At 40.8% G+C, this 23,718-nt stretch overlaps 1 protein-coding gene across 3 annotated transcripts in view; it reads left to right on the top strand.

Annotated features, from left to right (window-relative positions):
- The window catches only part of MPPED2 (metallophosphoesterase domain containing 2), a 108,779-nt gene that overhangs the window by 25,825 nt on the left and 59,236 nt on the right, over nt 1-23,718 (top strand). For all 3 annotated transcript variants that reach the window (XM_055814661.1, XM_055814662.1, XM_005232628.4), the window contains exon 3: nt 12,461-12,642. In XM_055814661.1, coding sequence (XP_055670636.1) covers nt 12,461-12,642 — 182 coding nt within the window. The remainder of the gene's footprint in view (nt 1-12,460; nt 12,643-23,718) is intronic.

The following is a 23,718-nucleotide window of genomic DNA, read 5'->3' on the forward strand; positions in this document are numbered from 1 at the left end:
CTTTTCCCCTGCCTTTGTTACTGGTGTAGAAGCGAAAGTAAGTGCATTTTTAAATTGAGTTTTCTAAAAGTATTCCTGAGGTAGATTTCCATCTTGACTATAATTTGGTTTTGGATTTATTTGATTTTTGGGGTTACATCTTTGGAAATAAATGGTTTAATACTGTAAGAATAATTGCTAACTGCAGAACTCAGTAATAATTCTGATAAATATGAATGTCCCAGGTACTCCCACTGAGGACTTGGTAAAACAAAAATGTTCTTTAGATAACCTGTAACACTGTGGTTGCCCACAAACCCTCTGCCTATTAACTACATTATTGATAAAACCTCCTGATTGTATATGCAGCAGTGCTTCTCATAATACTGTCTAAACATGATATGTGTCAAATAAATGCCATAGACAAATTGTAGTGATGGTGCAACAAAAATACTCAGTGCTGGTTTTTATCCATAAGATTTTTTTATTTTCTGTAAGAAGGCATTGGTGCTGGGTTCAGCAGCCTCCATCAAACAAGTGCTCATTGCTTAGGAGAAAGGGTGTAAGAATACCAAATAACGGGTGAGACTTGGAAAAGAAAATAAAGGGGGGGAGAAAGTAAGTCCGAATGAATTGTGCATTTCTAAGGAGTATCTCCTGCTGAAGCTACATTTGTATCGTGTTCTGCTAGTGCAGACACGAGATTTTATTTCTCCCCCTGCTATAGCTTTATCTACCAAACTTTTTCTCTCTGGAACTAATGTTTGTATCTTGAAATATTGTGGAATGTATACTATTTGACCTGCAGTTTCCTTGTCATAAGTTCTTCAATACTGGATAGAGAGAAAAGAGGGAGAATGCTATCTGGTATAATCTTTTTAGCTGGGAATGTATTTGGTGCAATCTTTTACAAATGAGAGAACCTGCTTTCACAGCCCTCTCCAATCCAGTCACCAGGAATTGCAACATTTTGTTGACTGGATCCAGTTCTGTCTGCAACTGGGTTTCGTGTTAGCCGTGTATGTCAGGGAGATGATGTTGGCTGAAATGAAGACAATTGCATTAGAAGGAGAAATAATGGAAAGATAAAAGTGCGAAATTCTCTCCAGTAGATTTGGGTGCCCAAAGTTGTCTTTTATGTTTCTGTGTCTCCAGCAAAGTTACTGTGAAGGGCTGAGAGCACATCTGAGAGCAGAACTTGGTTCTGGTACTCCTTCCCACTTTATTAAAGGAAATTATACAAAGTAAGTTCATGTTTTTCTATACATCCTGAGACTGATTCGGATCTCTCAGCAGTCTTAAGTCTGGAATTCAAGCTGAGCTTAAGATGACTAGTGTCAAAATGTGTGACAATGGAATTAGGAGTACAGAAATACTGGGCCAGCTGGGTGGTTACACAAGGTGCATGCTTACATAGTACTGAGCTTTTGGTAATCTGGAGGCTGAGTACAAACCAGTCTTTTGGTGTTGGTAGAAACTAGTTAATAATCTCCTCTCTCTATTCCTATTAAAAACAAGGACTTAACTTTAGAAGAGCTAAATTGCTGTCCGTTTTTTTTTATCATCTTCCCTGCAGAAAACTTCAGAAATCTTAAGAGGAGGTAGAGACTGAAACCTTTCACAAAGGCTGAAATAATTCATATACGTGAGATTGAGTGGCAGAAGGCCTTTTAAGACAGCGTGGCTATTATGAAGAATTTTGTTGAGTAGGAAAATAGTGTCGGTTGCCTGGGTTTCAGTTGGAAGCATTTTATTACTATTATCTTCAAAAAGTTTGTTAGAGCCTAGATGCCGGAGAGAATATACATCCTAAGAGAGACAGATTTTTGCCAGATCCACAAAGCTATTTTGTAGATAATATACAGTGTCTGCCAATTTACTTCCCTTAAAATAGTATCTCGTGCTGCATGAATGCTAGGAAGTTTCTTTTTATTTGAGTTATATGTTCTGCTCTGTTCCCTGATCTCCCACTAACATCAGTGACAATTTCATAGGCATGTTGATGGCACTCTGTGCCCTTAGTACCTTAAAAATGGGAACTCACAGTGTTTGCCCAGTGTGAGTTGTCCTTCCTTTGAACAGGTTTTTTGGACTCGGTTCTGTCACCCCTGTGGAAGTCAAATCATAAGGCAGAGCAGCAGAGAGACTCGTGATTAGCACTCTGTTTAGGAGAGGGCTAGCATTTTGCCTGCATGGAGATTGAATTGCATCTCATCCCTGGAGAGGGTGATAACTTCAGATCAGAAAGTAAAATGATTGAGAAGGCTAAGTGCAGAGCTTCTTACTTGCACTGTATACTTAACTTGTGGATTAAACCCAACACTTCTATTTCCTGAGCTGAAAGTCGGTGAAATTTCAAGTAGTTACTGTATTTCAGACCAAATATATATTGAGGGGAGGCGAGTCAGGACCAACCTCAAGTGAATTTCTGCAAATGCTGTAGGCTTAATCCAGTGTCTAAACACTGAACATGTGTTTCTGAAACATGTAGTTTTTAGATTTGGTAGGAAATGCTAAAAGATAATCAGTTCTTCTCAAAATTTTGTGTGCCTTCAAGGCCAGTTGCCTTATTAAATAGGTTATTGTCTATTTGCTGAATTTTATAATCTCCAAGAAAAACTGAGTCATGCTTATGAATTCTGTACATTTTGGGACATTCCAGAGTTCATTTTAATACAAATGGGCATAAAAAATGGAGTATATGCTGCTATACATGCTTATACAATTCTTTTTTGACGGAACCCTGTGACTAGAAGTCATATCATTAGTTTTCTACATTTGTGCCTCTGAACAAATTGTCCTAATTTCTGAGAAAGATGACATTTTTGATGTGTCAAGTTAGAGCAAAATCGATTAAATTCAACCTATCCTGGAGATCTGCCCCTATTTGTTTTGGGGTGGGTTTTTTTTCTGCATTACAGTTTGAAAATCTGTTTTAATGGTGAAGCGAGAGCTAAAGCCACCTCTGTGGTTTCCACCCTGGAAACAAGTCTGCTCCGTTTTATGACTCGTGCAATTGAAACGATTGGAGGGATACCACACATTCATTTAGCCTCACTCTTGCTGAGAGATAAAAATGTGTGTTTTTCAAATTTTGTCATCCTTAAATTAAAATTGGATCTAAATTCACTTCTTTTTGGGGTTTGGGATGCTAGATTGTACTTTCTGAGTATATTTAATGAGTCTGTGTTTGGAAAGCTTATAGTAGGGAAATAAAAGTCTGCTTTTGGTGTCGAGAGCATATTGACATACCCTCCTATAGCTGCAGTTTTATCAGCAAATAAGTTCTTTTGGGGTGAGAGCAAGGCATAAACTATAGCATCCCCCCACCACCAAAACAAAAGAATGTGGGAAAAGTGCTTCTAAATGACTTTTAATTGAAAACATACCAGCATAAAAATGGCAATTTACTGCTTTATTTGAAGGAAACTTTTGCTTGGGCCTCAGAGTGATGCTCGTACTGGTGTTGATACTGTTTTTAGTTCTGTTTTGCTTCTTTAACCTTTGGAAGGCCACTTATACCCAAATTTTAGAAGGTATTTCATTGACTAAACAAATGTAATTTGCAAAGGGATGATTAAGATTTTCAAAAGCACTCAAGCAATTCAGTTTCTGAATTCCCGTTAATGTCAAAGGAGGTTAGGTACTTCGGAAGAAAACCAGCTGACTATTTGCTCCCAAAGAACACCACAGAAAATCTCTATTTTAGCTCTTTCTGGTTTTACTACTGACCAGAACCTGGGATTAGCAGAGGTTGGACTCTTAATTAGTTGAGGTTTATATTGGGCTGAGATCTCTTATGAATTCCTTATGAAGGAGGGTTTTCTTAAGTTTGCCCAAATGATGACAGTGGATAATATAGGTCTTTTCTGTTTAATCTCATAAATCTCACTGGAAATAAAACAGCTCCAAAACCTGTAATAAAAAGATCCATCATTTCCCTGCAGCTATAATTGTTGGAAACGTTAGCAGTAAGCTGCTGAGTGGTGCATTGAATCCTCCTGTGGGTTTGTAAATGTAATTTATTTTTTTTCCCCACATTGCACCAAGACACAATTAATGCCATTTCTGAAATAAATATCAGACCTCTGTTTTACAGTTTCCAGAACTGTTTCTAAGGTTTTGATGGGTGACACATGTACATGGAGGTTTCCAGAAGAGGTGTGGCTTTCTAGCTAATCTGGGATAGTCTGTTATTAGATATGTGTGCTTGTACAAATAAGATTTACCAGTGAGAGTGTCGAAAGGTATTTGCATCCCTTTCTTTTTAGTCAGAGAAGAAACCAGATGTTTTCTTGGTGTTTGACTATACTGGAGGATGGAGTCAAGTTAACAAAAGCACTAATACGTATGATTTAAACAATTAATGGCTGACAGCAGCCAAGCAAAGCAGTGCTATATTTTGACATTTATTGTGTTTATTGAGAGGAAATGAGCATTTGCTTTGCTCATTCAGCATGTGTTGTATCACAAAATCAGCTCTATGTATGTGCACACATACGTTTTTCTGGCTGGAGATGTCTGCATGTCTATATGATATGCTGAATTTACGCTGTAAGAATTTGCAGGGTGTCTGCCTTTCATTGGAAGGGACAGCGTAATTGAATAACCTGCCTGTCTTCTTCATCAAAGGTAGTTTCCCTTTTAAAACCAGAGGATCAGTTATAAATACTAAGAAGTTAATCTATTTCTGAACGATTTCCTAAAATAGTCACTGCAGCTTCAAAAAAAAGTAATTCTAAAAGGCCTGTTTTGTTAGGAATTTTTAAATGCAAGTTACAAAGTGATAATAATTCTCGACTGACCAGAGTGGATTTTTCAGACCACAGGTCTTTCGACAGGAGCATTCGCTCAGTGGGGCTGGAGGTGTGTGGGCTGTGTGGCAGCCAGGGGCAAGAGGAGCGTGCTGAGCTTTCCTCTTGCGTGCGTTAGCCCTGGTGGGGCCACCAGGGAGCTCTGGGATGCGAGGTGGGGTGGGAAGGGAGCCCCCGGCAGTGGGGCAGAGGTGCCAAGGTGGTCCTGCAGGTTGCTGACTTGGAGTCCTTTTCTTCCCTGGCACGCTGGCTGTTGCCTCCCCTCCCTGATGCTGCTGGAGCACTTGCCCTGCTGGGTCTCCTGCCCGTCCCACCACCCACTTGGCTTTTTCTCCAATTTATTTGCTCCCCTGTTGGCTGAAGAAAGCCATGGTAACCTGTGGTGTCTGGCTTTACCCATGGGTACTAGGATTTCTTAAGGAAGAAAGTCACAGTGGTTATTGCCAGCTGGGTATCCTGTTCTCCTGCACCTCTCCCCCTTCTCCAGGCCGTACATTTCCCCCCCTCCCTCCCTCCCCCCCCCCCCCCCCCCCCCCCCCCTTTAATCAGTTCCTATGACTGGGTCCTCATCATGTAGAGCCTCATTTAGGATTGAGATCTGCAGCTGTGCTTGGGAAACCAGCATCTACCCTGGCAATCATGGTGAGATGACTCAAGGAGATAAAGACACCGGGGTGTGTTGGACTCAGCGGGCCCAGCCAGCTCAGGGAGCAAAGCCGGCTGGAATGGCTGCGGCGCACAGCCACGCGTCTGGGGCCACGGGTGGCTGTGCCTGCCGCCAAGGAGAGTCATGGCTAAAACCCCTGGGCCTGGCTAGTCCCCAGGGTCTCAGCCGCCGTCCCAACGGGCTTCTCAGCTGCCATCCCAACAGGCTTACAGCCTCTCTTACTGTAATTTGCCTTTTTCTGGATTTTTGTCATCCAAGAGTCTTGGAGCTGACCGTGGGCTGTTGGCGCTGGTGTGTGCTCAGTGGCAGCCCCTTCCCTGGTGTCCCAGCGTGGTGGGCCAGGGCCAGGGCCAGCACCTGCTGCCCGGCCGGCCATGGGATGCTGCCCCATGGGCCGTGGCTGCTGCGGCTCCGGCTGCCAGCACCCTGCAGCTGCAGCACCGGGGAGAGCTGAAATGCTGGGTGTTGAGGTGGGTGCTGGCAGGGTGATTGTTGTAAGCAATGTGTGCTTCAGCAGTGGAGAAAAGAAAATGCCTGGGTGTTCTAAGACGCCTTATAAATTTGGGAACAGCATCTGGAGCAGCTACGGGAGATGCAGCTGCAGAGCAGCGCAGGCACAGTCGGCTTGTTCCTTGCAGCTTTGGGAGAGAGAAGCTGCTCAAAATATGCTGAGTTAAGTTATAGTGAAGAACGGGGGCACTGTATCTGCTCCACACTTGATGCTGGAGTTTTGGCTTTGAGTCTGAGCGTGTACGCAGTGTCCATGTTCATGTCAGCCTGATCAACTAAACTCAATGGCGCTACATTTTAAGACAATGTTTTGAGCTGAAGATTTTAAATTCAGATGTTACATTCTTATTTCAAAATGTAGACACATTTACAGTTTGATTTTGATATAGACCTCCTGGTCTGTGGCATTACAAACTTTCTGAAATTATGAAGTTGGTCTAATCGTCCTGAGATTTTTTTAAAAAATGAGAAAAATTGCACATCTTTTATTTTCATTCCGTTTCTTGAATGTCTGCAGGGCATACAGATGCTTTTCAGCATTTTTCTTGAACAGAGAGACTTATTGATGTATGTTGACAAAAATAATTAACCCACAGGTCTCACATGATTGCCCAATGCCAGGACTTGGGACTGGCTCTAAGAGAAATAACAACTATCACAAGACAACAAAGCTCTGAGATTTAGCTACTGTTACAAATACTTTAAGTACTGTAGCAAGTAGTTTCCACAGAAATTCCCCTTCTTCTCTTCTCCTGAACTTCCCATGTCAGGGGGAGCATGTGTAGAGACAGAGCTATGAGTTCAAAGAAAGAAAAAGCTGAAGATATATTGAAAAAATATGATACTATATTGCTTTTGTTTTCCAGTTGCAACAAAATTACCTTTTGTTGCTTTAGCTGGGGAGGGGGAACTAACAGCACTTAGAAACAAGCTTTTTTATGAGTTTTTGCAGAAAATGTTTGTATTTTAATCCTAAAATAAATATACCAAGCTAACTGGCTCTTTGAAAAGGTTTGGTTTACAAATTTTGAGAATAGGAGTAGCAGGAAGAGTATGAAGATTCTGCAAGAGGAAGCTAAACTGTGTAAATAAATAAAACACAGTATTCATAGCAAGTATGAGTAGGTGTTTTTTTAAAAGCTAGTAAAATAGATAGGGTTTTAATCTAGTAACTATTCTATATAGCATGTCTCCAAATGACTCCCAAAACAGTAGAGTAAGTGCAACAACACACGGATTTTATGTGCTACACAGACTTGAAGTCTGTGCTTAAATGGATTTATAATGAATAGTAATTTAAATGTCATAAAAAACAAACCCACAAATTCAGTCACAGATCTAACCCAATGGAGAAATTATTAAGAGATGAAAAGGCATCATATGATGTGGCACAGTCTGGGAAGGACGGGGGCCGTAGGTCATGGGACTGTTTGTGCATCTGGTGGGCCTGGGAAGGAGTAAAATCCCGTCCGTGGTGGTCTCTGCTGACTGCCGACTTGCTCACCTGTAGCAAAGCCAACAGAACCAGCTTAAAAAGTAGTGGCCTGTAAGCAGTTATAGTGCTGGTTTGAGCTGAAGGGTTTGGGGCAGCGGGAGGGATTTTTAGCATCTGTAAATGTTTTCTGCAGCCTAGGTGCCACATTAATCTGTGTGATTTATTCAATGTTAGGAACTGGAAATTCTTCCTGGCTTAATGTTTAAGATTTTTATTCCATCTTCTTGGATGAATTGGTTTCTTGGGAATTGTTCTGTAAGAGGGGATTTGGGGTCTGCATATCTCAAAGCTCAGGAGAGCGGGGAGGTTGGAAGGCTGTGGGTTCAGCTCTCTAAGCACAGGCATTCCCGAGGACCGGCTAACCCAGCCAGAGCCCTGTGTTTTCAGCATTTGAACTCAACCATGCAGAATTATCGTTTGCAATCAAAACTTTTAGCTCTTTCAGAAAAATGGTGCTTGTGTCTTTTCTGAATTTTCTTTGAAAACAGGGTCCTGGTGTAATTCTGCCTGCAGCTCTGTTTCTTGGAGGGCTGCACTGCCCTTGCTGTCTCAGAGGTGCTTTCTAATGCTGCTGATTTATAAGACATAATTGTGAGAAACTAGCATAAGCTTGGGCTGAAATACACAGCTCATGTGTCTGTTCCATAGCGTGACATCCTAAATCAAGTCCTTTGCGTCCATGCATGTGAAAGGCCCAATGTTTTCCTTCTCTGTGAATTTCTGAATTCAGCCCCCCCACCTCACTGTCAAAACCCCCCTTGATGACTTCTGCATTGCTCATTGTCACTTATTTACTAAATCTCTGATTTTAAAGCATAAAGCCATGATGAAATTTACTGTCCAGTAGATGAGGACAGCATGGAACTCCCAAGTCCACATGTTCCCCGGGAGCAGCACCGCTGGGATGTCAGCAGCCCGGCTGTGCACGCAGCATCCGCAAGGCAAGGAAGGGGCAGCACTGGGTTTGCTTGCTTACATGGCCCCGCTGTCTTGGAAGTGCCATGGTAACCGTGGTTTTGGAGGAAGATACTGATTAGTGATAGCTGAGCAAGCCACATTGGAGCCTGGGTTTTGTTGTCATTTGGTTCGGCTGCAGCAGCGTGTGAGGGACTGTAAATACGAGGTTTGTACCTGAGTGAGTCTTCCTCTAAATGAGAACAACCGATGGTAAGGGCAGTTTAGTAAAGCCAAGTAATTATTGGATAAACAAGGTCCTTATAGAAGTCTATGATGATTACATTATCCCCTCTGATTCCTAAACCCTTGTCATAAGTGCATTAAATGTGACAGATCTTACATTACCATCATGAATTTAGAAAGCAGTCATTGCTCAACGGCTTTAGGGGATTACATTCTGTCTTTTATAAACTTTGGGAAAAACGCCTAGTTTTCTAAGGTGTAAGATCTCTTAGGATAGATAAGTACCTATTAACAGCTGTCTGTAAAGGAAGTCAGATGCTCAACATCATTTACTAACTTACGGCAAAAAAAATTCTCATTCGTTTTGATACTTGGCTGTTTTGTTAGGTTGTTTTCCATTTCCTGATTTCTGTATTAATCCTAACGTATGGACACTTGGCTGTTTTGTTAGGTTGTTTTCCATTTCCTGATTTCTGTATTAATCCTATCGTAAGAACAGCTAAATTATTCTGGCATCTTTTTGTGACCATGCTTTCCCAAGTGCAGTGATCAAGTAATCTGTCAAGTGTTTCAGCCTGCCAGCTCAAGACTGAAAAAATAAAGTATTGGTGGTGATGGAGACTGTCCAGGTTAGCTGGATGCACTGTTTGGAGCAAATGGTAAAGGATATGTTGAATCTCTTAGGCATGTGCTCTGATTGAGCAGAGACTGGTGGTGGCTGAAATTACTATTTTAATCTCCTGTTGAACTGCAGTGAGGGTCAGGCGCATAACTATGACAGAGCTTTCGGAAATGTTGGTTTGTAAGCTGCAGGTGTTGGGCTGTGAGGTGAGCAGACCACCAGCAGAAGGGGTGGCGTTGGCAGCCCAGGTGGAAGCCTGCTAGCGAGCAGTGTGTCACCGAAAGCTGTGAAAGGGTGGTAGTGCCTGGCCTCCTGCGGCAGCTCATCTCATGGGTTCAGAGGCCAATCCTCTCATGATGTAGTAAAAAAGAAAAATCTCGCATTACTGTTTGCTGTACTGTAGCTCTGGATGAAAAGAAAACTTGAGCCTTTAGGACTGGCAATAACACCACTTTTATTAAGTTTCTATTGAAGGACTGTTTTGAGTAGGATAAATTGATGGGCTGAACACAATAACCTTCAGTATCTCACTTTCAAGTACTTAGTGGGCAAGCACTACTGAATAAGAGAAGAAATTAAGCGAAGATTTAGAAAAAAGGTTACTTGGCAACATTGTAGTGTTTGTAAAGAGGAGAAAGAAGGGTCAGGAACTTAATGTATTTCGATTATAGAATTTTCTGTAAATCAGTCATGGCATGAATAGAAAAATCCTGAACCAAATTTTGGTGTTATGCTCCTATAGGGGTTGCCTAAAGCAAAACAGGGGTTGTCGGGAAGCTGCAGAGAATAGCAAAAGCGTAACTGCTGTGTATGAACAGTATTGGACTACCAGGATGCAGGCAGTGGTGGTCCATATCTTGAGCAGAGGCCACCTGAATAAGGTATGTGGTAGTGATGGAAGTTGGTGTTGGGTTTTGTGTTGTCTGGAGCAAACGTACTTGGAAGTGTTGACATGGAGACCCGCGTGTTTACTGTGTGACATACTATTGAAGAAGTTTCTGCTTACCTTCGAGTAATTGGGAGGAAAACACCAAACACAAAAGCGGTCTATAATTACAGTTCTGCCCAGCTTGCCAGTGTGATTTCAATGGGTAAATTAATTTTCCTCTGTAATAATAACCTTCTTAATATCTGACCCTTGCAAAGACTAAGAATCCATTGATTGTGGGACGTCAGATTTTTGCAGTGGGTTCCTGTAGTGGTAACCAGTTGTATGGCTCAACTAATTGTACCTGGTGCTTTGGGTGGAATAGGAGACGCAATACCAAAACCAGTTACCTACCAAACTTCCTCTCCAAACCAATCCAGCCTGCAGTAAAACCTGCTTTTAAAGTAAAGGCCATATTAAAGTCCACATTTTTTAAAGCCTGAATTTCTCAAATTAATTCAGTGGACTGTGGCAGCCAGGTATACCAATGTGGTATATTTATGGTAAATACAGTTGGACTGGACATGCTTAAATTATGGTACCTGGGAAAGTGCAGTCTAACAAATAGTGTCTTTCCCCCTTCCCCCATGTGAAAATTTTAGCTGTTATTAAACATTGTACCAAATACAAAAGACTTAGTAAAATCTTGTTAGTAAGTGCGTTCATGTGGACATTTTCCCATTGGAAACCAGTACGTACCCGTACAGTGTTTGATTTCTTGAACCACTGTAAACTCCCCAAAGTTGGGAGCTGAATTGCTCCTTGGAGGATGCTTTTGGTCTTTCTCACCTGTGCAGGGAGCTACAGTTCAAGACACTTGTGGAAGTTTTTACACATTTCAAAATACAATAAATACTAATGTAGTTTACTAAAAATAGTAAATACAGTCCAGTAAATAAAGGAATACTTCAAAAGTCTCCATGTTCCTAGGATTTGTGTTTTATTTTCTATTGCTAATCATACGTCGCATTACAGCTGTGGGGATTTAAGAAAAACAGATTTACAGTGATGTGTGCTAGTTATTTTTCTTTTCATTCAGGATGGGGAGCAAAACTAATAAAACCTGTTTAATATCTCTTTTTACTGTCAGACACTGATTTTTGGATGTTGTGTCAGTTTGTCCCAATAAGTCTTAGAACAGCATTATTTTGGGTGCTTTAGAATACTCAGAGCTTGGTTTCACTGCTCGCATGATTTGAGATATAAGTGAAGTATTACTCTGACATAACTCCTAAACACCCCAAAAGTTCTAGCTGAAGCTAAGCTCTAACAATGATCAAAGTGGCACATCGGTGGAATGGGTTGAAGTTTTGTGGAGTTGGGATGGGGTTTAATCTGTATGCTGTGCTATTCAAATCTTGAGTTAAATTGAGCAAATCGAATTATGGTAACTCTCTGCAGAGAAATAATTGCTATTCCAAAACAGGCGATGGATTGCTTTTTGGAGTTTAAGTTACTCTGTTGCACATTAGAACTTCTGACCCGCTAAGCATGTGTAAAGCACTTCTCTTCCCTGTTATTTTTCTCTATTCTGCTTATTTTTTTTTTTAAAAAGACATCTCAAAACCAAACTTCTGTGATGGGTTGCATATAGTTAACAAGATCACATTAACAAACGTAGGTTGCAAATAACCAACTGAACTACATTTTAAACATCATTGATAATAGAAAAAAAATGTTTTATCTATGGTTCCTTAGTGCTCTGCTGTATCAGTTCCTGACTTTATAGATTTTGGGAAGATGAGCTCAGGACGTTGTATGAGGGTAAGAAGTTGTCATTAGTCTCAGTTCTGCAATTTCCAGGCTTCATCAAAGCACTCCTGAATGTACCTGTTTGTGTGTAAACAAATATTCCTGCTGGAATCTGTAGGATTTCCTATGCCCTCGAACAAAATCAGCTGCTGAGCTGCTCAGCTCAAGTGAGAGCCTGTTGCTGGCCCACCTGCGAGACCTGTTGTACCTGTTCATGTGTAAAGTAAAGGGTGGAAAAATATATCTGAATTCAAAGTCTCACATGTCAGTTTTTCCCAATGTTTAAATTAACTTTAATATCAGAAACCGGCCATATCTTCTGTATTTTTTAATCTTCCCTTCTTGCCAGGTAAGTTTTTAAGAAGCACTGTGATTCCTTCTGGATTTTTGGCTGTGTTGCTTTACAGAATCGTTTCTTCCAGCATGGTGTGTGTAAATGGATGTGTGTGTGCATGCACGCTTTGTAGAGATAGCTCTGTGTTGATATCTGAAATAATAGATGTGAGGGTTTTAACCTTGTAACTGTTACGAGATCTTTATGTGTCTGCTTTAGGGTCGACCCTATCCCATATGACACTCCAAAACCAGCGGGCCACACGCGATTTGTCTGCGTCTCAGACACACACTCCAGAACAGATGGCATCCAGATGCCTTATGGGGACATCCTTCTCCACACAGGCGATTTCACCGAACTGGGACTGCCCTCAGAGGTTAAGAAGTTTAATGACTGGTTAGGTAAGGAATTACTGCGTTTTGGTGACCCCAGTTAACCTCTCCTGTCCAAGTGTCAGTCACTGCCTCCTAATTGAATTAGAGCACTTGAAAATCCCTTCCCCCCCTCCCCCCCCCCTGCTTACTTCACTTGTCCTCATGTGATGTGCTGTTTCTAGCCTCAGTGTGATTCTGTTAATTAAGACAAATTTGGAGACTTTGCTGTATTTCTGCATTACCTTGGGGGAAAAAGATTCTGTCATTCCACAGCAAGGACTGTGTAGCCTTACGTGTGTGCTGAGGGGGTGGTGGCACCTGGTAGGAATGTATGCGGTGTCCCATTAGTTGACACTGTGGGGTTTTATATCCACAGCCAAAACTATTGCTCGCTGTATTTTGGGTTTACCATAATTTAAAGCAGTGCTGAAAGCTACAACATATTTGGGAATGGTGGAAGTCCTTCTTCCCACAATACAGGATGGCAAAATCAATAATGATGTTTGGAAGGAGAGAATTTTTTGGGGGTGGTCTTCACACGATTGCCCCTTTGCGTTAGGGTACTGGCATTTTAACTTCGGACACACTCAATGCCTTTTGGGTAGAAGACGTTTCACATTCTGCTGTATTTGATAGCAGTGCCTTGATAGCATATCGCTACATTTGAGGGCAATTAAATTGCAACAGCAGAAGGCTAAAATGAAGGAGGGGGACTTAGATACAAGGAATGTATCTAAATGTGCAGGATGCTCCTGTTATAAATGCCACTGGTAGGCTGGCTGTGTACTGCCATGTCACCATGTGCACTAGAAATGCTCAGAGGTGAAGGTGACTCATGCAACTGATCTTCAAGAAACGTTACAATGAATTTACAGCATTATATGAAAACCTTTGAAAGCGTAGCTTTGTCCTCGGGCTTTACCTCCCTCAGTGTACTGTCTCTTGCCTGCTGTATGATGGCCACATCTCTACATGCCTTTAATAGCATCGTTTTATTCCATTGGAGTTCCGTGGCTGACCCTTCAAGAGATAAGTAAAGAACATTTGGATTTACAAAAGGAATTTTTAAATAGAAGAGCTTCTACGTTTTCAGTCTTTTCACCCTCCTTTGCATTTTCTCCATACTGTTCTTTTTATCTTCCTTCTGACCTCCTCTGATTTCTACAGCCCAATTTTAAAGAACATTTTCATCCTTTTTATTGCTGTGCATGTGGGATTGGGGCTTTCAGATACTGCCATATTACTGTAATTTAGTTTTATCATTCTTATTTCTAGAAAGCAGCACTAGATTTTATGGGCTCAAAGCTGTCCTTTTTCTCGGAATGTAATCGCAGGACCGGGAAGTAAGAAGCGGTAGCAGAAGTAGGTGGGTTGGTACATAGGTTGGGGGAAGAGACACAGACAACTTCCTCAACTTTGGAGCATTCTTTGTGATAACCTGTAAATGTCAGTGTTGCGAAGGAGGAGGAACAAGCAAGGTAAGGGCAGTGGGAGGCTGTGCAGCGGTGGGCGGTGTGGTCCTCCAGTGCTGCAGTCCTTGGAGGGAAGCCTGGGCAGCACGGCTGTTCAGTGAGGTTCTGTTAGTACCGATGCCAGGCAGCTCCAGAAAAAGAATTGCCTTCTGGAGAGCGCAGACCTCCAAAGTCTACCCTGAACGCGCTGCTGAGAGCAGTGCCTGGCTAGCCAAGTTCCTCTTTGGACTTTGAGTCATTTCACAAGTATTGCTTTGATTCAGCCAGAGTCCATGCCCAGTGCTTGGCACTTGAAAATGCTAACTCAGTGCTGCAGAAAGCCAAAACAAGCAAGCTGCTCGTGTGTTTTCACCCTTTCATGTGGTGATCTTATAGTATTGGCAGCCACTTGGCATTCCTTGTATCTAAGAGGTGTTTCATGATGATGTTACTTTATCACATAGATCCTGGGTTTAACATTTGCAACAGAAGAATTCTAACCCTTTGAAATAGGGTTTTTTCCAGCCTCAGTAATTTACCTTGGGGCTTTCTTATAGCATATATATAGTTCTTGTAGAAGTCAGTATGGTATTTATCTGAGAAAGCAGATTTTGCATTCTTTGGCAGTGTCATTGAAACTGGAAGCTTTGATTGTGTGAGGACCTACTGGCTTTGGCCTCAGGCTTTCATATTTCAGACACAGAGAAAACTTCTTCTGTTATTTCCTTTCCCCCCCTTTTTTTTTTCTTTGTTTTCTTTCTGTTCTTTCTGTCTCTCTTTTTTTCTTTCTTTCTTTTTTTTTTTTTTTTTACATGCACAGAATCCACTTGCATTTTCATCTATATGACAATACCAGTTATTAGGTTTCTGGTATAAGGTGAGGCAGAAAATTGATTCCCCTGTGGAATCTGGCGGCATTGGTGTCCTCATCTGGAATTGTAATACTATGAGTCAGGCCTGCCCTTTTGCCACTTTGTTTTATGCTCCTCTCTGCAAAATGGGAGTAACTGCATTTTACTGTTGACTGTGTATATTGTGAAGATTAATACGTTCAAGATTGTGAGGTGATGACATGTAATAGTTTAAAAGATACATACCAGTGGGAGGCAGCTTCTTTCCATCATAGTTGGTAAGAACCTTATTCCAAAGCAATGGGCTGAGATCTCCCATCAGATGCAGTGTTGCTTTTATAGAAAGGGGTTTTCATATCTTTGTGTGCATAGTTTTCTCCACTGGTAGTTGTGTTGTGAAGCAGTAATGGAGACAAGGCATCTGTATCGTTTATACCATGAGGGAGAGAAGCAAGATCAAAGCTCGGCTTCATTCTACAGCTTATTTTACATACCCTGTGGTAAAAACCCCAGAGCCTTATCTCCACTAGGATTATATAATGGGATAACTAAAACACAATAACTGTCCGTAATTTTCTTGGCAGTAAAGCCAAGGGAAAAGTTCAAAGATGATCATTCTGAACGCCTGCCTGGCTGTACTGCCCTGGGTGTTACATATGCCAGTCAGACAGGACAGAGAGCACTTCTGTCAATCCTGCAATTTTTTATTTCTTGGGTCTTGCATCCCTTTGCAGCTCTTCAGGTATCTCACTTGAGCAAAATGTCTTGTCCATCCATTTCATTAACACTCATCCTTCCTTGTCTTGGCAGCCCAGTTGTAAAATATGCTTTCCACATGCTCCTTCCCGCTCCTCTCTCTCAGCCTTTCCTGCAACTTTTACTAGTTCTTATGCTTTTTTCCCTTTAGCTGATAAATTTTCATTATTGGTTTTGCATGAAAGTCTTCTGGTCTTATACATTGAATAACCTCTGTGGTCACTTAGTGATTACATATGCTGGCTGAGGTAATTTATTCACTTTGTTTTGGTGTGAACATGTCCCTTGGGTCTTGTAACTGCTGTAATCACTTGACCTTGGTGACTGTTAAATGCTTTAAACACAGTTATTTTAAATTTATAATTGTTTTCATTAAAAATCTCTTATAGTAACTTAACTGACCTTGCAGTAAACACAGCATTATGTGCTGAGGAAGAATTAAGATGTTATTCTATGCCTAATACATTTCTTACTGAATGTTTCAACATACTGTTATTGTCACCGTTCATATTTTTCCCATCCGTTCTCATTCAGTCATATATGTGAAATGAAATATAGGAATATCTAATTATAGCTCTGTCTTCATAGTGCAATGTTTCCATCCCTGTGTCATGGGAAGTGATTGACTAACTTGTAAGAACTGAAGAGAATGCAAAGATAAATTCAAGCAGACAAATCTTTAATGAGTGACGGTCTGTTTATTGTGCTCAGTTAGTATGGGCCTGATTATGCACATCCTTACTTGTGTGAATAATTTGCATCTGGTTTAGTCATTTTTCTCAAATAGCCAGTTTTGTTCATTTTTTATCCAGTGGTTATCTCTTACTTTATTCATTTTTTTGTTGTTGTTTTTTTTATTTTCTCCCCAGTGGAAAATTTTTAATATAAGGCATATTGCTAGACGAGCTAGGCAAAATGCTGCAGTGGTAGATACGAATAAATCCAGTAAGTGAAATTACTGCTGGTTAATGTCTGTGGAGCTGAAGTGGAATTTGGCTAGGTGTTTTCTGAGTTGTTCTGGGATTTAGCAACTTGACTGTTCCATATTTTTTTTTCCTCTTTCATGTCTTTTTTTTTTTTAATGCATTTTTCTTAATTTCTGTGGGATAACAACTTGAGGAACTTTGTGAATGGTTTAGTGGACAAATACGTATGGTTTTGTACTGAAATAAATATTTTTTTACCTGTAATATGTGCTTGCCTTTAGTATAAACCTTGTTGATTGAGCTAAAATAAAAATTCAGCTTCTTTTCTGTGGTGTAGTTCATCATGTTACTTGAAGTGAAAAGAAAGGTTTTCTTGTTATGCTCTGCATATATGGATGTGGTTGGTCCTCAGAAACGTATTGTCAGCCCTTTCCAAGTTCACTTTTGTGTGAATGTCAAGTTATTGAAAATAGCAGCTTCAGCTTGGAACTGCTGGCTGGTACATGGAATGGATGTCGGAATGGGAAGAGCCTTGGAATTGTGCTGTTGCTCTCAGAGATATGGACAGACAGTTGGTTCCAGCCTACACTTAGATTTCTGCATTAGTACTGTAGAAACTTGAAATTATATTCAAAACTGTAAGCCAGACACCTGCCAAAATAGTGTTTGACCTTGAAGATAGTGTAATTTAATCTGAAAAAAAAAAGTACTGTAAAAAAATAGTTTAATAGTAAGATCAAGCTCTTATCACTGTTTAAAAATTCTGGTTCACATTCCTTGTGTATCCTTTCTCAGTCTCTCTGGGCTGGCTCAGTTATTCCCTCATTTTATCTACCCTTCTTTTCTCTTCTCCGGACATACTTCATTTAGGGTTTTGTATGAGTGTGCTCCTTCTGCTAACGTACACTAAAAACTCTTTCATTGTGGTGAAGAATTTTTTTTGGGAACTTCTGCTCTGTAAAAGTATATTTCTGATATGAATCATTTTAGCATCTGACAGGATGCTTTTTTATAAAAACAAAGCAGTAAGCTCTAAATTTCTCCAAATTCAGAGAGCTCAGAGTACTCTGAACTAATTTAGAACCAGAAGGAAGCTTATGAATATTTTAAAGTAAAATTATGGCAATAAAAACAAATCTCTTCCTATTTTTATAAATTGATTTATTTCTGATTTGTGTTTTTACCATCTGGAGCATATTTTGAACCCTATATTGCTCTACTTGTTATAGCTAGAATGAATAATTGACTAAACATGAAATACCATTTTGATGAACAAAACTCTTAGCACTTGAGAAAAAAATTGCATTCATTGTGAGCGCAGGAAAATGCTGAGGTAGCTTTAATCCTGTAAGTGTGTATGGGTTTTGCACAGCTGTTCTGGGAGAGAGGGAAGCAACTCCCAGGAAAATCTATTAGTCTAATTTCGAAAACAGCTATGTCTTCTGTGGGTGGCTCTGGTGAGACGCTTCTTCAGGTTTCAGACACTGGAATGGGATACACGTACTTCAGTAAGAGGTTGAGCTGGCTGCTGAAGGCAGTTGCCTCTTCTGTTGGTGTTGGTGTTCTGTTATCCTTCTGATACCATTAGGAATTCTGTGTGATTTGCAGGATCCACACCATGTTGGCTGCCTGTTTCAGAGATGCTTGGAACTGGAGAATTAACGGAGACCTAAAGGTGCCACTGGCAAGCCTGTACACACAGTTTTATTCTGACAGCTTTCTTACTAATTCTAGATACTGAATATTATGAATTTGGAACATGTTGAAGCAATTTCATCTAACGCCCCCCCCCCAAGATTTATAAGATGAAATCTAGAGTCTTCAAATTTTCTTGGTTTGGTGCTTTTTTTTATATGTTTAGTTATCTGGGTTATGTATCTCACTCTGTCTTTATTGAAAAGTTTAAAAAAGTTTCTACCAAGTTAGGTTTAATTGCAGTATCACTACTTAAGAATAGTTCCTTTTGCTTTTGTTCTGAGTAGAACTGTGTTTAATGTCGCAGTTAACTTCTCATTTGTACTTGGTTTTAAATTCCCGTATGGCTTGACTAAATCAATCATCAGTGTTCAGCTTTTATTTGTATACAGCTTTTTTAGATACATTAAAACTAATTTTAGGGTTGGTTTTTTTTCCTCAGAGGAATAGAAAAATAGTTTGAATGCTACATTTTTATTGTATTTATAAAATAGTGGGAAAATACAGCCATGTGGATTTTTGGTAATAAGCTGAACAGTGTTTACTTGATGTAGCAATCTACAGTGAAATGTGAAAACAAAAGTGAAAAAAAAAAATGCAAAATGCTACTTTTGATCTATCGTTGTAATAGCTGCTGCTTCATACTTATCGCCTGCTCTGAGTCAGATACTAGGTGCTTTGTAGAAAACAGAACCCTAGAAGTAGAACTTGAAAGGTAAACCAGCAGAAATTGTATGGAAATGAGTGTCAAGATAGTAGAATTTCCACGGACTAAAGTGAAATACGTGCATGAGGAGCAGTATAAGTTTATTCATATCTGATCAAGCTGTTTCTTGTTTTGCTCTTGTTATTCCTGGCAACTTTTCATAAAGAAATTTCACAAGGAACTGTTTTTACTATCTGTTAATGGCGTACAGATAAACTTTGAATTGTTTGGTTGTTTTTTTAAACTGTAATCACTAACTTTTTACTAGAGATGCAGTGTAAAATCCATTATGCAAGTTGTATACTACCTGCCGTGGTCAGTCAGACCAAACATTAAGGTGTGATTTGACAGCCGTTAAAAAACTTGGCTCAGGTGAAATGTGCTTTCAAAGAGAATAATGTTCTGGATTGAGTGTCTCTTTATAACATACTTATTTAGTAATTTTCAGTGAAAGAAAGGAGCTAGTGAGCATGGAAAGTATTGCACAATTACTGGATGGGACTTTGAATCACAAGAATTGCTCAGTCATTTCTTGGATCTGCTTCCCTGGACCGCTGTTGTCTTAAAAGAGGAAGATGATCAGGTTTCAAATAATAAGCCATAACCAATACAAATTTATAAAATAACCAAAATTATTCTTCCTTTCAATTCCCCCTTTCCTGCAAATACACTTTAAAACAGAACAGAGATTTACGGTTGCTGTATTGACCAGTCATGAAATAAGTAATGCCACCCAAATAGAAAGTTTTATAGACATTGTCATCAGATTCTTCCTCCAGCATCGCTGCTGCAGCCATGTGTCATAATACGAGAATGATTTTAATGGAAAGCAGTCAAAGTATGTGTTCTTTGTACACCATTGATTTATTTTGCCACATACAAATTTAATGTTGCATCAAAACTACAAAGTGCAAAAATCTCTTTACTAAATTTTCACATCACGCACACCATATTAGCAATATCTAATTAAAATAAGAAGTCTTTCTGTTAGTAGAGCATCACATTCCTGCTTAGAAAGAACAATGGTTTCGGGGTAGAGGAGTCGCTTTGAGCAGAGAGGTTGGGGCTGGAGGAAGAAAGCACTGCAGATTTTAGTATAATGTGTAGTGTTCAAAGAAATTTTATTTCATCATAAAGATTAGCAGGCTGTGTAATTCAATTTAAAGCTGGTTGGCAGTGTCCTGTCTATTACAAAGCCTTTTTTTTTTTTAATCAGTGCTGGGTTTTTTTGTGTTGTATGTGACTACAGAACCTTGTGGAGAGCAGGAATGATCTTTGAGTTTTGTGCTTCCCACCCCCCTTCCTCTTTTCAGTTCTGCATGTTCAGAAATGTGTGAGATTACCTTGAACCGAGCTACAAAACAGTATCTGTGTGAAATGCCATCCTGCATTCTTTTGGCTTGTGTAAAATGGTAATTTTTTTGTGGCCAAACAGCCACTGAGAGTGAAAATCTGCTAAAACTCTGAGATTGGGGGGGTTGAATCAAGCTTAAAACTCAAATGTTAGCATTTATTCACACTGTTGTGGACATTACTATGCTGTAGAATAGCAACATGCAGCAATTTATGTTAATGCAAGACTGGCAGACCTTTATCTTACAGTAATTGCCTGCAGTAGGGGGTTAATAAATGTTCCAAGAATTACTGACCTTTTTTTTTTTTTTTTTTTTTTACAAAAAAGATTGTTGCTTCTTGCTGGCTATAAGCAGCTTGCGTAGCTTAATTAACCCTGTTGTTGCAGTGAGCTGAAGCCAAGTACTTGAGCTCGGGCAAATTCTGCATACATTTTATGTATCGGGACACAATGTCTTGGCACAAAAGGGCTGTGAAAGAAAGACCCTGTGTAACTCCACCTCTCACATCCACCCCCGTCATGCCTGTTAGAAGAGCTTGAAATCTTCATTGACTATCTTTAGGGAGTATATTGATTTCAGAGAACGGGTGTTACATTTGTAGGCACTTTGGTACCACTGGTGAGGAGGAAGAGAAACCTCTTCTCCCAGAGCTAAAGGAATCTGTGTTTTTCTTTGTCCTGCTTTGTCACCCTGCGCAGGACAGTGTGAATAACGGTGCTTGCTCCATCAAGTGGGTTACCAGATCCACGGGCAGCAGCACCTCTGGGTAAAGCCCAGCACAGGGCTGGAGGACCCACTGTGCTGCCACGACCCATGGCACTGGGCTGGTCTCAGCACTGGGTGCTGGCACATGGTGGCCCTTCCCGGCTTTGGGAGCGGCGGTCCTCATTACTTGCGGTGGCTGCGAGGTTCAGGTCACTGCAGCACCGCACTTCACTGACCTGGGCTGCTCTCCTCTCATCCCGGACGCCAGCTGTGAGGGGACGGCTACCAAACCCGTGCTTGCTATTGATGGTACATTTAGCAGAGGAGGAACAAAGCGGCACAACAGGGGATAGCAATGTAGGGAGGAAAGCATGAAGATGCAAAGCCAACACAGAAGAGAACAAAATAACATCAAACTGGGGGAGGGACGGAGGCTACAAAGAAAAGGGAGACAAATGAGAGCGCAGGGACATAAAATAGTGGAGGTTCACCTGCTTTTCCCAGAGCTTCATTCCTTCCCAAAGTAATAAAATTAAGAAATGAGAGCTCGGGAACACTCTGCGCTTTGAATTTCCTGTAACTGTTGATAAGTGAACCTTAAAGACCTCAGAATTATGTACATCTTTTCTAATGAACCAGAAGCTTTAGTATTACAGGCCAGGCTGGGTATGGGAGTGCAATTGCTCCTTTTCCCCTGAATGTTGCCATTAAATTTTTTAGTGTAATCGGCTGACATGGAGGGTTTTAGTTTAAAACAGAGCTGCAAATGATAAAAAATGAGCTGTACTTTAGTTTTACCTGAGCTGCCCTCCCCCGGGCCTTACTCTCTAGCCCCCCGCTCCCTGAGCAGCATTTGGCATTTGCCTTTGCTGCTGAGGGGTGAGCAGGGAAGCTGCAAGGCAACCATGAAATTTCCCACTTTTTTTTATGCAGGAGATGTCTCCTGAGTGTTGTGAGGAAGTAGTTTGTTGCTTCTGCTGTCCTCTGTCCCTGCTTCAAGCTTCAGTGGTTGCTGGGAATAAAACAAAGTCGCTGTAGCCATACTTCTGGTGCAGAGGGTAAAGGCCCCGGAGTAACGTCCCCTCATAAAACCCCAGGCGAGGCAATTCCCAGAGTAGTTCTGGAGCGAAAGCCATTCGCCATTTGCACTCTCCTGGTTGTAAATTCTCGATTTGCACTCTCCTGGTTGTAAATTCTCGTTGTGTGCCATTAGCTGGCGTGTGGCAGGCAGGGAGGGAATTGTGGAGCCAGGATGGCCGAGGGGCTGCCCTGTCGTGGCACTGCCCCTGGGGACAGGGAAGGAAGAGCCATGGATCTGGTGACCTGGTGACCGACAGCTCTGGCTAGCTGTGTTAAAGTGGGTCCTGGCGTTTGGGTGAGTTACTAGAGAGTGTACAGTTATAGTGGAAGCAATATAGCCGTTCATAAACAAATGCTTCCATGAAGCCAGCTGTAAAAACAATGATGCTTGCCTCTGAGGTGAAAGGGCAAAACCTTAGCAGAAAGGAGGATAAATAAGAAATAAATTGTTACCTTGGTGTAAGTGACTGAAATAACTGTTCTCTTAGTGCTTGGTCTTAATGACCAGCTCTGATTAACTAGAGTTGTTGCTTTATTCAGCAAAGCTCGAGGCCTGCATATCATGCCCTTTTACAGCAGTTTTTTCATTCCTTTTTTTTTTTTTTAAAGTCTAGAAATGATGGCTAAAATGGGTATGTCAAGAGAGACCCTACTCTGCAGAAAGCACACTAGGTAAAAAAATAGGGAATGCTGCATGCCCTAACACTTGATGATAATGTCTCACATTACAGAGAAATACTTATTTATGTACCAAAATCCTTGGTGTACTTCTGTATGCAAAAAAAGTACAGACTCTGCATCGTACAGATTTTGCAGTGCCTTGTGAAAACGCTACTGTAAATCAGGTGCACAGATACAAGTGCCATAAATCTTTCATATCCATTTAACTTGATTCAAAAACATTTCACTACCTTAGTACATTATGTGCTTACTATTATCCTTATTAAGAAGCAGAGACAGCTGCAGCAGAGGGCCAATGTACTTGTAACAGGGATAGGAAAGGTAAGAGTTTCACCTGAATTCCATCACAAATAAAGCACGCAAACTCTATATTGCAGAACGGAGTCTACCTTACACATGGTATTTTTCATTGATCTGTTCTTTGGAAGGACAATTAGGAGGCATTTCAGCACATAGGTTTGTCCACTGGAATCCAAAGAGCGGTGCCTTGGGTTTTTAAAGAAACTTCAGTCTGAACTGTCTGTTGTGAGGTCCCGATGCTGTAACATAATTTGGCAATTGAAATTCTGCAAAGCCAGGAGAAGAGGGGAGGTGGCAACAAATAGTAGCAGGAGTGAGACTTGGAACTCAGAAATCACTGGCACCACTTTCCATCATTATCCCTCTAGACCTTTATCAGGCTGAAAGTTTCCTTCTGCTGTTTTTTTTTTAGTGGTTGGGGTTGCTATATGTGCTTAAATTTATAAGGAAGGTATTTGAGGCTATGTGTCATTCTGCTCAGGCAATTCTAAATGGCTAGGAAAAAAAAACCCCAACGCTGCATAAGAGGAATTCAGTTCCTTGTAATAACATGATACAGCTGGGGCGATTTGGTTGTCTCCTTTAGTAGCTAAGAAA

The sequence above is a fragment of the Falco peregrinus genome, chromosome 9, assembly GCF_023634155.1.
Source record: "Falco peregrinus isolate bFalPer1 chromosome 9, bFalPer1.pri, whole genome shotgun sequence".
Taxonomy (NCBI): domain Eukaryota; kingdom Metazoa; phylum Chordata; class Aves; order Falconiformes; family Falconidae; genus Falco; species Falco peregrinus.